Source organism: Sinocyclocheilus anshuiensis, unplaced genomic scaffold, assembly GCF_001515605.1.
Source record: "Sinocyclocheilus anshuiensis isolate Anshui unplaced genomic scaffold, SAMN03320099.WGS_v1.1 scaffold454, whole genome shotgun sequence".
NCBI lineage: Eukaryota > Metazoa > Chordata > Actinopteri > Cypriniformes > Cyprinidae > Sinocyclocheilus > Sinocyclocheilus anshuiensis.
This window is the reverse complement of record NW_015548217.1, coordinates 1,643,607-1,658,821: the sequence shown is the minus strand read 5'-3', so window position 1 is coordinate 1,658,821 and position 15,215 is coordinate 1,643,607. Positions and strand designations below refer to the sequence as shown.

The 15,215-nt window shown below is 39.5% G+C and overlaps 1 protein-coding gene across 6 annotated transcripts in view; it reads left to right on the top strand.

The window, feature by feature from the left end:
- mprip (myosin phosphatase Rho interacting protein) overlaps nt 1-15,215 on the top strand; it is a 64,945-nt gene that overhangs the window by 20,109 nt on the left and 29,621 nt on the right. For all 6 annotated transcript variants that reach the window (XM_016440855.1, XM_016440857.1, XM_016440856.1 and 3 more), the window contains exons 4-8: nt 7,511-7,662; nt 7,741-7,825; nt 9,467-9,641; nt 9,873-10,311; nt 12,899-13,025. In XM_016440855.1, the coding sequence (XP_016296341.1) occupies nt 7,511-7,662; nt 7,741-7,825; nt 9,467-9,641; nt 9,873-10,311; nt 12,899-13,025 (978 nt within the window). The remainder of the gene's footprint in view (nt 1-7,510; nt 7,663-7,740; nt 7,826-9,466; nt 9,642-9,872; nt 10,312-12,898; nt 13,026-15,215) is intronic.

Here is a 15,215-nt window from a genome sequence, read left to right as displayed (position 1 = left end):
TATATTCTGACAATTACACGCTGTTATCCCCTTACAGTTCCTACTCTCATAAAATACTCGCAATGCATGTTGACCTTTTAAACCTTCATTTAATTTTCAACAACAGATATTTCAGCACAATGAATGTTTTTGCGTTGATTATTAATTGTCTGTTTTCCGTCTGTCTGACGTGCGCGCACGCGCCCGCCGCGCCGGTGCTCATTCAGTAAAGATTAAAACTTAAAACAGACTGTCAGGACGGACCTTTATGCAAAAATGGAAATGCTCTCGTGAATGTGTGACATTTATACGTAAGGATATGACCGTAAACTGAAGGTTTTTGCGCTGAGGATGCACACGCATCTGTCAAAATGCCTGACAGGGCAGGCCATTACGCTAATGCATTAGCTTAAAGCTTAAAATAAAGAATTCTCATGTTTTGGGCAGCTTGGATCACGTAACTCTCCTGCAGCATCTCATTCTGTTTCCACCACTATTTTTAGATGCATTTTGTCCATAGAAATGCGTAATTCAGTGCTGTAATTTGACGCGACCCTCTGAAGTTGGACGTGCACGGTGGGCAGACCCGACTAATCGATAATGAGAATCGTTGTCGATGATTTTCATAATCGATAATAATCTATTTTATCCATTAGTTGTTGCAGCCCTAAACCAACCCTTAGTGGAATCATCTCCAATAAAAAGACAACATAACCATTCCTGAACTAAAATAATCCAAGAAAAGTTTGTTGCTTCATCAGCAGCTCAGAGATGAGAAATGCTGAGGGAGTCCATCGGGGATGTGGACCAGCGGAACACGGTCCTGTGGTTAATGAGAGCCCGGCTCAGCCTGTTTGTTTCACAGGAATGTGACATGGGTGACCAAATTAGCTGCCTGATCTGCCCGGAGATTACAGTGTTTGTGTGTAAACAGTGAGGCCCACACACAGGCTCAGTGCTAGTGCTGAGTCCCGCCGGACCCTCGACTCCCGACGCTTAGGTTGCTTACTGCAGCAATGCCCAATACCGTCGTGCAATTCATCATTCTGCATTGCAACACGAGGCAGAAGGTTGGAGTCACATCATTGTGCGAGATGGCTGAGGGAGGACATTGTTTTTATTTCCAGTGAGTGGTGAGGACAGTCCAAACTAGTTCAGGGTACTACAGAGTTTCCTGCCATTGTTTTGCTTTGAAAATTCTGTCAGCCCTGTTGTATTTATAGTCTTTTCATCAGTGTGAGGAGTTTCAGGAAATGCTGTTAAATTAGGTCAAGAAAAAAAGGCTCTTCAGAGTATGGATATAAGCAAAGCATAATGCTTTGGCTTGTTTTTTTTTGTGCAAAAATGTGCTTAGGGTTAAGTAGTAGGACTCTAACTTTGTTTTGCATGTTATAGTATTGAAATGTGTCTCTAGTAAAGGTGGTTGCATTACAGCTGTGAATTGAACTGATATTTGAGCACATGGCACACTAGCTCACTTCTAAGAAGCTAAATGGATTTTCGTGAATGTCTTAATTGATTTTTCTCTTCTCTCCTGGGAATCTTCTCATAGCACAGAGTCTGTTTTACCTCTATATAGTCAGAGATACTGTTTCCTTAGTGAACGTTCCTTTCAACCCTGGTTCATTGGTGAAACATGCCCCTAATTTTTTTCAATAATGAACCTGTACATACAATTCACTGCAGTTTCCAGCCGAATGAACACTAGTGGCAGTAAAACACCAACAACTTTTATTCCTTTTCACACAGATTATGATTACAGAGGCAGATTATCAATTAATAAAGACTTATTTTTAATAAGTTTTCTTGCACAATACTATGTTATGAGCTCGAAACACTTTTACCATAGTGCATTTGCAAACTAATACATTTTGATGTTTGCATCACATAACCAACTCCATATTTTTGGCTTTTCTGAGGTAGTAAACTTGCTCGGTAGCGCACCTGGTAAAGCACTGCACTTGTGATGTGAAGTGCTCGGTACGAGTCCGTCAAACACAAGTCACGATAAAAGAGCTTAAAGACTTGTAGAAGCAAGATAAAATGATTGCTTGAGCAAATGTTTTTAACTCATTTGCTTTTGTTAACACTGTCAGTATCGGCTTGGGGTCGGGTTTAGTTATGCTATTTTTAAAATGCGATAGAGCATTAACCTTTTAGCGTATTTCATTTTTGAGAACTGAACACACTTTTAGTGTTGAGAAACATTCAAGATTATTGTACAGAAATGTCATGATAGGCATGTTTTTCCATTGAACCTACATTGGTTCTTTTATGGCTAGTTTTTAGCTATATAAGGGTTTGCTATGTATAGTGTGAACTTCAGTTGAGCTTAAGAAACGCTCAAGTAGAGGTCGACCAATTGATCGGCCGGCCGATTAATTGGCCGATTTTTGGCATTTTTTAGTTAATCGGCATCGGCCGATTGTGCTGCAAATTAGGCCGATTTATAGGCAGGCGCATCTATGGGCAGCTAAGCGTTGTTGCGGAACGCCGGAGAATCTCTCTCTGGCTGCGTGAGAGACAGAGCAGCTCACACTCTGCAGCCGCTTCTTGTTCACACACAGTTTCAGCAAATGATGGCAGGGCAAAACAAACCGTTTCGAAAGCGTAATTACGGTTTACCCTACTAGAATTGATGCCGGAAAGTTATCATATTCATAAGTGCAACAAGTCATTTGCTTGTGAAAGTAGAAACACGTGCAGTTCAGACGAAACTTCTGGGCTGATTGTAACGTGCACGTTAACTTTCCTCGTGAAATGTGTGTGTAGGTCCGACAATAGCATCCACGATGTCATCGCTCGTGGCCAGTGCACTCTTAAGCAGTTGTGAGCAGCAGGCTATATAATATGTGTGAACTCTTTATTTTTGTTATCACTTGGCCATTTGACTTATAGCAGTGTCCAGTGTTTCCCATACAATGAGTTACTTCGTTGAATAAACTGATCACTGCACGTTTCAAAATTAAAATGCAGCGCGGGTGTTTTTATATGAATGTATCTTTAAAAAGAACCGACCATCTTCAGAAAAGCTTTGGTGTCATTTTCATTTCGTCTTTCCTGTAATGCCTGATAAAGTAGCGTTTGTGAGCGCAGTGCTTATTAGAGTACAGCCATTACCGAGGAAACCGCTATATCTCTTCCCGCTCCAACAGCGCCTCCTGCTGGCGTAGAATGAATTTGCATTTGCAAGTCTGTGGGAAACGCTGGTGTCTGTCAGCAAACATAAACAAAAAGCATGCTTCAGAACTGTTTTGAGAAGGTGCTTAAGTTTTGAGCCATGTATTATTACTCTGAATTAGGCTACTACTACTATTAATATCTTGTACCCTGCAATAATCATTTACTCAAACTCACTTTTATGAAATGAAGAAAAAAATAAACAAAGAAAGAAAATCGGCCAAAAAAATCGGCATCATATATCGGCCAATCGGCTGCCCTGATTTCTAAATATCGGCATCGGCCAGTGAAAAACCCATATCGATCGACCTCTATGCTCAAGTGTGCTCATTTCACTCCAGGCTCTGTTGTAATCGTATCCCAGTATGGTTGTAGTTTTTTTAAAACACATGAACTCTCTAAACCCATAACTTGTCAGTTGCATTAAGAGAGTCATCCGGTAAGTAGCCATTCATCTAGCTTCACTAGTGACTCGTATAAACATTATGTGCATGCAGCTGCGGTCTTGAAGCAAAGTATTTTAATTGTCAGACTGAGATGTTCTTAACGTGGAGTCTGCGCTCAGGATTGCGTTTCCCTCCAATATGCCCTTATTAGGAGAAACTGCTGAGGACTGTGGGTGACGGTGCTAAACTCTGAGAACGTTAGCCCCCTAAAACCACATCGAAATGTTAAATATGCTTTGAGATTCTCGTTCCGCTGAGGGCTTTGTCACAACACCTAGAGAAAACTAACTTAACAGAGTAAAGCAGAGTTTGTTTCAGACACAGATTTTACATCGTACATCAAGCGACCCCACATTTATCTTGTTTTTTTTTAGACCTCTGATCATCTGAGATCCGCTGGAGTTCACCGTTTGCTTTAGACAGAAGGGGCTGCCGTTTGCCAGGTGTTGAATATGAAATGCGTCTGTTTTATAGCCCTCAGGTGTTGCTGAGCTGGAAGATTCACATAGGTGTGTTTTAACAGAGGACATGGCACGTCTGGGCACATATGTGCTGTAAAATAAGAGCAGCTACCTGAAAATGGAGCAGCTTTGCTATTGTGCCACTTACGTTTGCAATAAAACAGTTGTTGTGACCCAAAACATTGCTGTCACTCCTAAAAACTTGTCCTTCTGGCTGTTTTTGTGTTTTAATCTGCCCTCATCAACAAATGGGAAACTGTTGAGCTTTGCATCATGGCCTGTTAGTATTTTCTTGTAAATCATTTTCCAATAGCCTTTGTTTTATACAACTTTGAAAAATCATTTTTGACAGTGTAGTTCATATGGCTCATGGGCTGTATTTCAAGTCTCCGAAAGTTAAGCTTTGTGTGAGAAACAAACTGAAACTTAAAATAATGGTTTACCCAACAATGAAAGTGTTGTCACTCCAAATCTGTATGCATCCATGATGTTTTTCTGAATAAAGAACTTTACGCAGCTCTTTCCATACATCGACAGGCTCCAGAAACTACCGTTTTTCGCTGAACTGTCGCTTTAAGATGGACAGTGGTTATAGAGGACCTCATTCACTGATCCTTGTTTTAACTGGAACATAGAGCCATTAAAAATCTTTTATTAAACAAGGAATCTGTTTTCATTCTGTATTTGACTGTAAAATAGTTATTATGCAGTTTGATTCCTTACAATGCAGGACAAACTGGCAAGTGAGCAAGAGAACATTTTTAGTTTTATTACAGTTCTAAAAAAAAGCTGAGCATAGCAAGACAATGAAAGGATATGAGATTTGATGTGTTTTGGAATAAAAACCACAATAACGTGAAATGCATGAATGGCGAGCTTGGCAAACGTAAACTCTTTGTTTCCGATAAGCCATTGATTCACTGCCTATAAACATGTTTACTAAGTCGTTATGATGGATTTGGCCTTGGCCTGGGCCTTTGCTGTAATTCACAGGGCCTGTGACTGTATTTTTATGCGTGGGCCCCTTGTCCCCGCAGGGCAGATGTGTGAGGACCTCAGCGGGACGACATTCCCCCTGATGACAGTCCTGCTTCTAGCTATTTGCTCTTCCTGTTTTTCTTTTCTTTTCTTTTTTTTTTTCATGCATTGCCTCATATTTTCCTCTCTTACCTGAAGAAGTCTAAAAGACTCCCACCCCCAACCCAAGCGAGTCCAAAGACCTAAATTAACTGCTTTCTAACTTTAACACACACAGCTCAAATTATTTGTGCGCTTGTGGCTACTGGCACTTTTACAGGAATTTATGCTACAGTTTTGGGTTTGTTCTTGAATGGCCTTCTGGATAAAATAATATGAAATTAGTAATCCGATACATCTAGGTTTCTATCATGATTTGTGCTGGAACAAAGGGATAATGTGTGCTAAAAGTGATAATGTGGGATAATGTCCCGTGTGTTTTCGGGGCTGTGCACGAAGTGACGTGAGACTCTTTGTTGTTGTGTCTTCTGTTTTTATGCTGCTGGTGTCTCGTTACCCAGATTTCTTTCCCTCTGCAGCACTCACTCTGTAGTGAAACAGAAACACTGCTGCAGTTTATAACTGTGACACACTGTAATTGCCATATTTGGCATTCCCTGGAGTTTACTGGCAGCTTTTAATAAAGCTAGATCACTTAAAATGGCCATAAAAGGAATCAGGAAAAGACGGCACCTGTTTTACATCTCGAGTCTGCAAGAACGTCTGATAACAGCCCGGGCAGAAGTTGCGAGACGGTGGAGTGTGAATCTCTGGATCTTAACACTGAAAGAATCTCAGTCCAGTGCTTTAAAGAAACAGTTCACCCAACAAATTAAGCCATTATATGCTCGTTCTCATATCTCGTTCCAAACCAGTTTGACTTACTGTCTTGTTCAAGCTCCAAAATAGCAAGAAAGGACCACATACACAGGATGCATGCACAGAATTTCAAGTCTTCTGATTTTCAGATAAAAAAAAAAAAAAGTTTTATGACCTCATGTTAATTGAGACTAAATGAGATCATAGTTAACATTCTTAAAAAAAAACAAGTGACACCAGACCAGGGCTCTACAGTGCGACCATTTCAGTCGCATTTGCGACTGAAAACTACTGCGTGCGACTATAAAGCATTTTTTAGGAGCACCAGTGCGACTGACCCGATCATCATCATATTTGTGATTGTGCTCAGGGGAGCTTCAAATGTGTCTACGTGTTTCTGCAGCGTTGAGTAATGTATCACAGACATACCTCATGAATCCTTTCATAAGCAAAGTGAGAGATTCATTGAGTTAGAGGAGTCAAATATCACCTCGTAATGGGAAGGCTACTTTTTGATAACATTACTTTTAATTGTTTAGAAGGTGCTCCTAAAATTTTGAACGTGCTCCTAAATTTTTAAAGTTAGGAGCACAAGTGCTCCTAAAAAGAAAAGAAAGCGTAGAGCCCTGCCAGAGGATCATTTAAAATAAACAAATGTAGTCAGAAAGCTGGTTTTAAAATTGCGAAAACTTCAAAGCGACTTATACATACATAACATATACACTTTTCTTTTTACACTTTATACTCTTTATACACTTTTCTTTGTCCAGTCAAAATTGCAAAATATTACAATTTAAAGTAACCGATTTCTATGTGAATATATATTAAAATGTAATTTATTTCTTAGATCAAAGCTGAATTTTACATGATCCTTCAGAAATCATGAAAATATGCCGATTTGCTGCTCAAGAAACATTTCTGATTATTATCAATGTTGAAAACAGTTGTGCTGCTTCATATTTCTGTGAAACTGTGATACATTTTTATTTTTCAGGATTCAGGTTTTTTTTAAACGTACTAACCCCAAACTTTTGAATGGTTTTGTACACGTTGATCTGTGTGAAGTACCCATGTATCATGAGTCTGTGCAGTCCTGAGCCACTGAGGTCATTGAACAGCACTCTGACAGTGTTCTTATTGTTGATGTGGGACCGTAATGGATCTGCTGTCATTAGACCAGCTGCTGGGGGTCCAATGTGGGTCCAGTACAGCTTTAATGTGTGACGTGACCAGCCTCTCAAAGCACACCAGGGTGACAGGCGTAAATAAAGGCATGTTTCCAGTGACGTGTTTGGCACGGGCTGATGGTGGCAGGCCTGGAGCATCGGAACAATGGCATCAGCACTACAGTAATGATTAAGGCTGGTCCCCGCACTGATTTAATGATATGAGAACTGTATCAGTGACGTACGTGTTTACTCAGAAACTGTTGCTCTAGAACAAGCTACTTCAGCAGAAACGGCAGGAAGTGAGGTTAAATGACAAAGATCACAATATATATTTTACTCATTCCTAGATATATGAAATCTGAGCCATTGCTGTCTCTGTCTGACCAAAATTAATCTGGACTTTTGTCGCCGTTAACTTGTCATCTGTTGTCCCACACAGCCAAGTACACTACCGCAAGGGACGGTCAACATGAACCTGTGCACTGATGTGATCGACGCTGAGGCCAGGACCGGACAGAAGAACGCTCTGTGCATCATCACCCCGGAGCAGGAGTACTACATACGAGGAGACAACAAGGAGATCATCAATGGGTATGTGGCGTGTTCAGGGCGTCAGTCTCCCCACCGATGGGACACGAGATGAGCTTGACCTCTTCTGTCTTTTACCAGGTGGAGTGAACAGCTAGTGGTTTATCCAAGAACCAACAAGCAAAATCAAAAGAAGAAACGCAAAGTGGAACCAGCAACCTCACAGGTACTTTATGACTGCAACCTGTGCTCTGAAATCAGTTTTATTTGTTCCAAATTCCGATTTCTGTGTTCCCAAATTCAAACGGAATTTTTTGTTTTCCCAAATTCCACGATTTCAGTTTTTAAGTTTCTGGACTGTGGTTTTATTGCATTTTAATAATCAAAAATGATGTCTAATCAGTAGAATTCACAAATTTTTATCTGTGCCTGTGTTTTATTATTTAATGCAATATTATTATCAAAAACTATGTAAATCAAATGAATGCATAAACAATTTAATTATTCTTTTAAGATGTTAACAAATTAAATCAATTCCTTTCGGTTTAGCAAAGAAAGGGATGCACAACAGGTTAACTGTTAGGGGGGACCTATTATGCCCCTTTTTACAAGATGTAAAATATGTCTCTGATGTCACCAGAGTGTGTATGTGAAGTTTTAGCTCAAAATACCCCACAGTTCATTTTTTATAGCTTGTTTAAGTTGCAACTTTTAGGGTATGAGCCAAAACGCGCCGTTTTTGTCATTGTCCCTTTAAATGCAAATTAGCTGGTGCTCCCGCCCCCTTTTCAGAAGAGGGCGGAGCTTCAGAGTCTGGCACACCAGCAACAATAACACAATCTCGTGCACTGAAACTGTCAGAAACTCTCAAGCGATCAACTCACATTGCTTTCATATGCATTTTTTAACTACCACATTCCTGTTTACGATCGTTCTGGTAGCACGTGAAGGCAGCATCAGTGATAAGAGGCAGAGACGATGGTAGCTTTAGCAACATTAGCCTTACAGAGTGCCAAGAAGCTCTTTCAGAAAGGCAATTTGAAAACAAAATATGACGCGCTTGCTTTGTCTGGATGACGTTCGAGCACGAAGCGTTGGTATTGATCCCTCTTTCAGAATCAGACATGTAAAATGATTGGCATGAATTTATCCATTTTTTTTTTCCGGGATATTTCCTTCGAAAATGAAACTTAACCACAGTGTCTTTAGCGGCTCAGATGGAGGGAGTCTATGGAGCTCCTATGTTCATTGGTGCATCCCAAAATGCAACACTTGTAATGCCTATTTGGCACTGACATTGTATGTCTACAGTAATGGTGGACTGCTGCTACTCAATCAGGCCTGTGTCTATGCTAATAGGGCAGAGAGCGTCACAAATGGGTGGGACCTTTTCCCTATGGTGACGTGTACCTAGGGAGAAATCTGGAATCGCTTGTTCTGAGAGACTGTTTATGATTTATTGGGATTATAAAAAAATGAGTAGGTGGATTTTTACCATTACAGGCTGGTTGTTTTCACACACTGCAGTCACACAACTGTGTTAAAGTGATTTTTTGCATAATAGGTCCCCTTTGAATTAAAGCATAGACGAACAATTTTGATATTGTGGGATATTCCTTACAAAATGCTGTTTTAATAAATATTATTTCATTATTTCAAATTATTATTTCATTTACGTTTATGCCTTTAGCATAAATGTAAATAACAATATTGTTTTAAATAAAAAAAATCTTTAAATGATTATGATTACATGTACAGCCCTACTTTTGATTTATTCATTTAAAATGTGCCATATTCCGTGACATTCAGCGTTATACAGTAAATTCAGCGATTAGTGAAACAATGGGTGTTATGTGCTTGATTTCAGGAACCAGGCCCAGCAAAGGTAGCGGTGACCGGCTCGGGCATCCCAGAAGCAGAGAAGACTCCCGACTCCAGTTCCATCATATGGCAGGAGGAGCTGCAAAGCAGAGAGGCGGACATGTCCCAGACGTGGTCCTCCAGCGAGATGCCGCCTCTTGGCTCACCACTGCCCTCTGCAGGTGTGGCAGACATTCGGCTGTTGATTTAACACGCTAATTTGGTGCGATTAATTGTGGAAGAAATAATGCTTTAAAATGATTAAGACATTTAACGCGGCTGCCCAGTCCAGACCTGTCCGTCAAATTTCTCAGCCCATCATAAACATAATTTAATTAATTAGATGAATTCAAATACACATTAGTTTGGCTAAAACCCTTCATGAAGTCACTCTTCTCCATTGCACTCTATAGGTGAGGGGTCGATGGTGAGCCGGTGCTCGGATCAGAGCTCAGTGAACGGTGACGAGGTGGACCGAAGCGGGCTCTCCTTCCACTCGGCTGTTTCCCAGCCCTCTCATGACCCCCTGTCGCCCACGGGCAGCTCGTCCAGCCGGCACAGTGCAGAGATGGGGGGCGTCCCGCGCTGCCTGTCTCCTGCTCCTAGCGACCCCTTCCCATCAGGCAGCAGCCTGCTGTCCAACGGTTCCCACATCAGCGGCTCCATGAGTTCTCTGGACTCGGATGCCAGCGGCAGCACCGTCACCAGCACCGACAGCCACCCGGCCGAACCTCTCGGACGCACGCACCGTGCTCTGTCCCGTCGTGGAGACGCAGAAACCCGCAAGCCGGAGAAACGGAGCCGCCTGCGCAGTCCGGAAAGACAAGAGTCTGTGTTCAGCCCGGAGAGAAGGTGAGCGCAGGCCGTTCCCTCACACACTTGCACTCTGCATCTCCTTTTAAGGCATGCTGATTACACTCGGTGTATAACAGGGATAAAACCACATGTGCCTTATTAGGCCAGAAAGTGTTTTGCAACATGCTTTTGTCATGGAATAATGGAGATCATTAGATAGGCGCCCTGCCGTAAACAGTCAGTAAACATCACTGCTTCCCCAATTCTATTTTATTTTTGATATTTTGTTATACTGTCCAAAGGAATAACATAACCCAGATTCTGTGTTTTTCTTTTTAATGGTTTAATTTAATTTTAATAATCGAAAAGCATGTGTCATCTATTGAATTCATACAATTTAATAATTTATTACAATTTTAACAATAACAGGGACCTTTGACATAACACATATAATAACACTTATAATTTTCCCACCCCAGCATTTATAATAAATGTAATTAAATTATATTAAATGATAATAAATATAAATAAATAGCTTAAATTGTGCTGAAAACTGTAATCTAAATAATTAAATAAATTAGTTAAAACTATCCAAGTTACAGTTATCAGTACAATCTCTTATTTAAAAAAACTAAAACAGAAGACCCTCACATCTGGGATTTGCAGGGTTATTTTAGTTAACCAAACCTATAAAAAAATGTAACCGAAATAAAATATAAAAACCATTTACACAATTTAGTTTAACTTGATGTACTAGAATAACTAAAACTGAATTAAAAATGTAGACATAAACCAAAAGTGCTAAAAATAAACAACAAAACTACTAAAATTTTAACAAAAATTAAAATGAAAACGTAAAATATAAATATAAAAACTGATTCAAGCTATTTATAAATCCATTATAGCATCTCACTGACACACTGGGGATTTGTTCAGTCACCATTATCTAGCATTCCACATTATTTTCTTGTTAATAAATTGTAAAAAGAGACATTTCATTAATCAAATGAACGGAGGAAGGTCTCTGAGTCCTGAGCCTGTATTCAGCTGAAATCTATAAGCTTATATTTGTTTGCATTTACTACTGAATTAACAGGATAAATGCTGCTGTTTTTAAGGAGCTCCCATCAACCCTCTGAGGTCAAAGCCCTCGAGAGCGCCGTCTCAAACAACATCTCTGACGTACTTTTCCTGACAAGCATAGATGAGCAGCACTGAAGAATTCATAGAGAAAGAACAGAACGCTCTCTACTCTGGTTTAATTTGGGTTTATGGGAATTGTGCCACTTTGTATCTAGTAGCCATTGAGGCTGTGAGCAGTCATGTGACACAAATACCTCACTGACTGGCTTTCTTGTTTCCTTTTAAGGAGGCTGACAATGCAGTGCAGAACCCAAATAAGGGCAAAATTTGAAAAAAATAATTTAATATTTTCAGACATGGTTTTGTGAACTGAAGTCCTGACTGTATGTCGGGGAATGTTCGTGTGTTTGAGGTCATCAAAACCAGGAGACACATTTAACTCCTTCCCGAGGAAGATAAAAGTTTTACCAATCGATACCTTCATCAAGGATGCAGTAAACTGATCAACAGTGACAGTTAAGACATTTATAATGTTACAACAGATTTCTATTTCAAATAAATGCTGTTTTTCTGATCTTTCTATTCATCAGAGCATCCTGAAAAATAAAATGTGTCACGGTTTCCACTTTCCACAAAAATGTGAAGCAGCACAACTGGTTTCAACATTGATAATGATCAGAAATTTCTTGAGCAGCAAATCAGCATATTAGAATGATTTCTGAAGATCATGTGACACTGAAGACTGGAGCAATGATGATGGAAATTCAGCTTTGATAACAGGAATAAATTCAATTGATCATATATTCATAATATAAGACCGCTATTTTAAATTGTAGTAATAATTCACTTTTTACTGTATTATTGCTCAAATAAATGCAGCCTTGATAATCAAAAGATAAAAAATGATAAAAAAATCTTACTGACCCCAAACTTTTAAACAGTAGTTTATAATATATTTTAAAATTTAAAATTAAACTTGTTTTTATATTCATAATGTTAGTTGTTTTGCTCTTGAAGACACTCCCTTAAAGTAAAAATTGAATATAAATATTAACCAATTAAATTAGAATAATGCCATATAGTGTTTCTTTGATTTAGTAAACATTTTATTCGTTTTATTTTTTCTTTTTCAGATAATTAAAGTAAAAAGTAATTTATAAAATAAAGTGCAAAGAACAAAAATGACAGGATAAGAGAATAATGCAGTAAACATTATTGAAATAAAAAAGTAAAAATATGCAATAAAACTATTACTGCCGTAGACTTGAGATTTCTAATAGACACTGAGCAGCAGGCCTGTAATTAAAATGAGCTGTACATTTTACTGAATTTACACTGTAAGACGTGATGTTTTGATATCTTGGTGCACATTTTTTTGGTTCCTCCAGTTCACCTTCACTGATGATCTCCATACGAGCATTGAGAGAGCAGAGGTCTGTCAGTCAGACAGCATGTGTGAAAGGATTGCTTGAATTGAGAGGCAAATTAAGCCGGAAACTGCAGAATCTACACTGCACTGTAATGTCTCTGTTAAGATCTCTTTCTGTTTCTGCATTCTTAGTGGGCGCTCGAATGTGATTGAGAAGCTGGAGGCGTTGGAGCTGGAGCATGCTGAGAGAATGGAGGTGGAGGAGAGATGCAGTGGAGTCCGGCAGGGCCGCAGTGAAATGAGACGATTCCAGCGGGAGGTAATGTATACTTACCCAAACCCCCAGTGTTCATATTCACAGACACATGATGGTTTTACAGCCGGCACTGTCATCATGCACTTCCTGGAGACGCCGTCTCCTCACTCACGCGAGCTCTCGATGTGAATGTGGCGCAAACTTGGAATCCCTAGAAACTCGGCATTTAAAGTTGTATAATCGTCTTAAAGGGCTAGTTCACCCAAAAATGATCATTCAGTCATCATTTACTCACTTGTGTTGTTCCAAACTTGTATGAGTTTCTTTCTTCTGTTGAACAATAATTAAGATATTTTGAAGAATATTGGTAACTAAACAGTTTTCAGTAGCCATTGACTTCCATATTATGGGAAAAAATATTCTTCTAAATATCAGAATCAGAATCAGAAGAGCTTTATTACCAAGTATGTTTTCCTGAAGACCCGGTTCACATCCTCTACACAGACCTTAAGCACAGGTTGAATGATGGGGGAGGGAGGGAGGGGGGTTGCAGGGGTGGTAGGTGAATGTGTGAAGTGCAGATCAGAGCAGATGGGGGGGGGTAGACTATCCTTTTCAAATCTGCAGTAAAACACATTCAGATCGTCAGCCAGTTGTTGATTCTCCGCAATCATCTTGTGTTTCGGAGAAGAAAGACGCTTATACAGGTTTGGAATGACATGAGGGTGAGTAAATGATGACAGAATTTTTGTGAACTATCCCTTTAAAGCAAAACAGAAAAGATGACCTAATGATTTTTTTTTTTTTTTAGAAAACGTTCAGCTGTTTTTTGGCTCTTGCACGCATGACCTTTTGTTTTAGTTAATTTCCAGTTTCCATTATGTGCTCAGATTCCCCTGACAGTTTCTTAACTTTCTCAGTCTTGTGCCTTGGGCCGAATAAATTTCTTTAACAAAAAATGTATAGTTGCCATGTCTCTTTTTTGTCATGGTTTATAGAGCTGCTGCATCTTGTCGGGTCTGTGTTTTGTTTGTTTTTTTAAAATAATTTTTCGTTTCCCTTCAATTTTTTTTGTATTTCATTTAGGGCTGGGAGATATGGCCCCCCCAAAAAAATTTTCCCCCAGAAAATTAGACAGATTCAAGGTTCCGTATGTAATTAATTTTTTTTGTTCTGTACTAAAGCATAAAATTACCATAATATGTTTGCACATATTTAGGAGACATGCTTAGTTCACCTACTTGTTTCTCTGAAAAACAATGCTACTGCCAGTTATTGTACATTTAAATGTGCGTTCCTTGTTGGAATGTCTGTTTTTGTTTTGGTCTATGTGACTCCGCCCACTGCCATTTTACTGAATATGTATACAGTCATGGAAGCGAGTAAACAAACTGGTTTAGAGATAGCAGATTCTACCCAACCTGAAAAAAAAACTCTGCATCCATCTAAAAATCTCTATGACCAGAGGCATATTAAACCACAAATAAATCAACTCATCAGCTTACAGAGTAAGGCTCGTTGCCTTTAAGTGTCAACTGAGCTTGTTTCTATTGCTTGTCCTCAATCTGGCAACCCGCATGTTTTGAATACCCCCAGTATTTTGAATTTGGACTGCAGTACCCATTTCAACCACTAGCTGTCAATATTACATACTACACCAGGGTTCCCCAAATCTTACCCTGGAGTGCCAATGCGCTGCAGAGTTTAGCTCCAACCCTGATCAAACTTGCTTACCTGTGATTTTCTAATGATCCTGAAGACATTGATTAGCATGCTCAGGTGTGTTTGATTAGGGTTAGAGCTAAACTCTGAAGGAAAGTGGATCTCATGGGCCAGATTTGAGGATCCCTGTACTACACCATTAAATAGTCAACTTAAAGGGATAGTTCACCCAAAAATGAAAATTCTATCATTAATTACTCACCCTCATGTCGTTCCAAACCCATAAGACCTCATCTTCAGAACACAAATTAAGATATTTTTGATGCATCCCGTGAGTTCTTTGACCCTCCCATAGACAGCAAGTGTCCTTACACGATCAAGGTCCAGAAACGTAGCAAGGACATCGGTAAAATAATCCATGTGACATCAGGGGTTCAACTGTAATTTTACGAAGCTATGAGAATACTTTTTGTGCGCAAAATTCCATCAAAAATATTTTAATTTGTGTTCTGAATATGAACGGAGGTCTTATGGGTTTGGAACGACATGAGGGTGAGTAATTGATGACAGATTTTTCATTTTTGGGTGAAC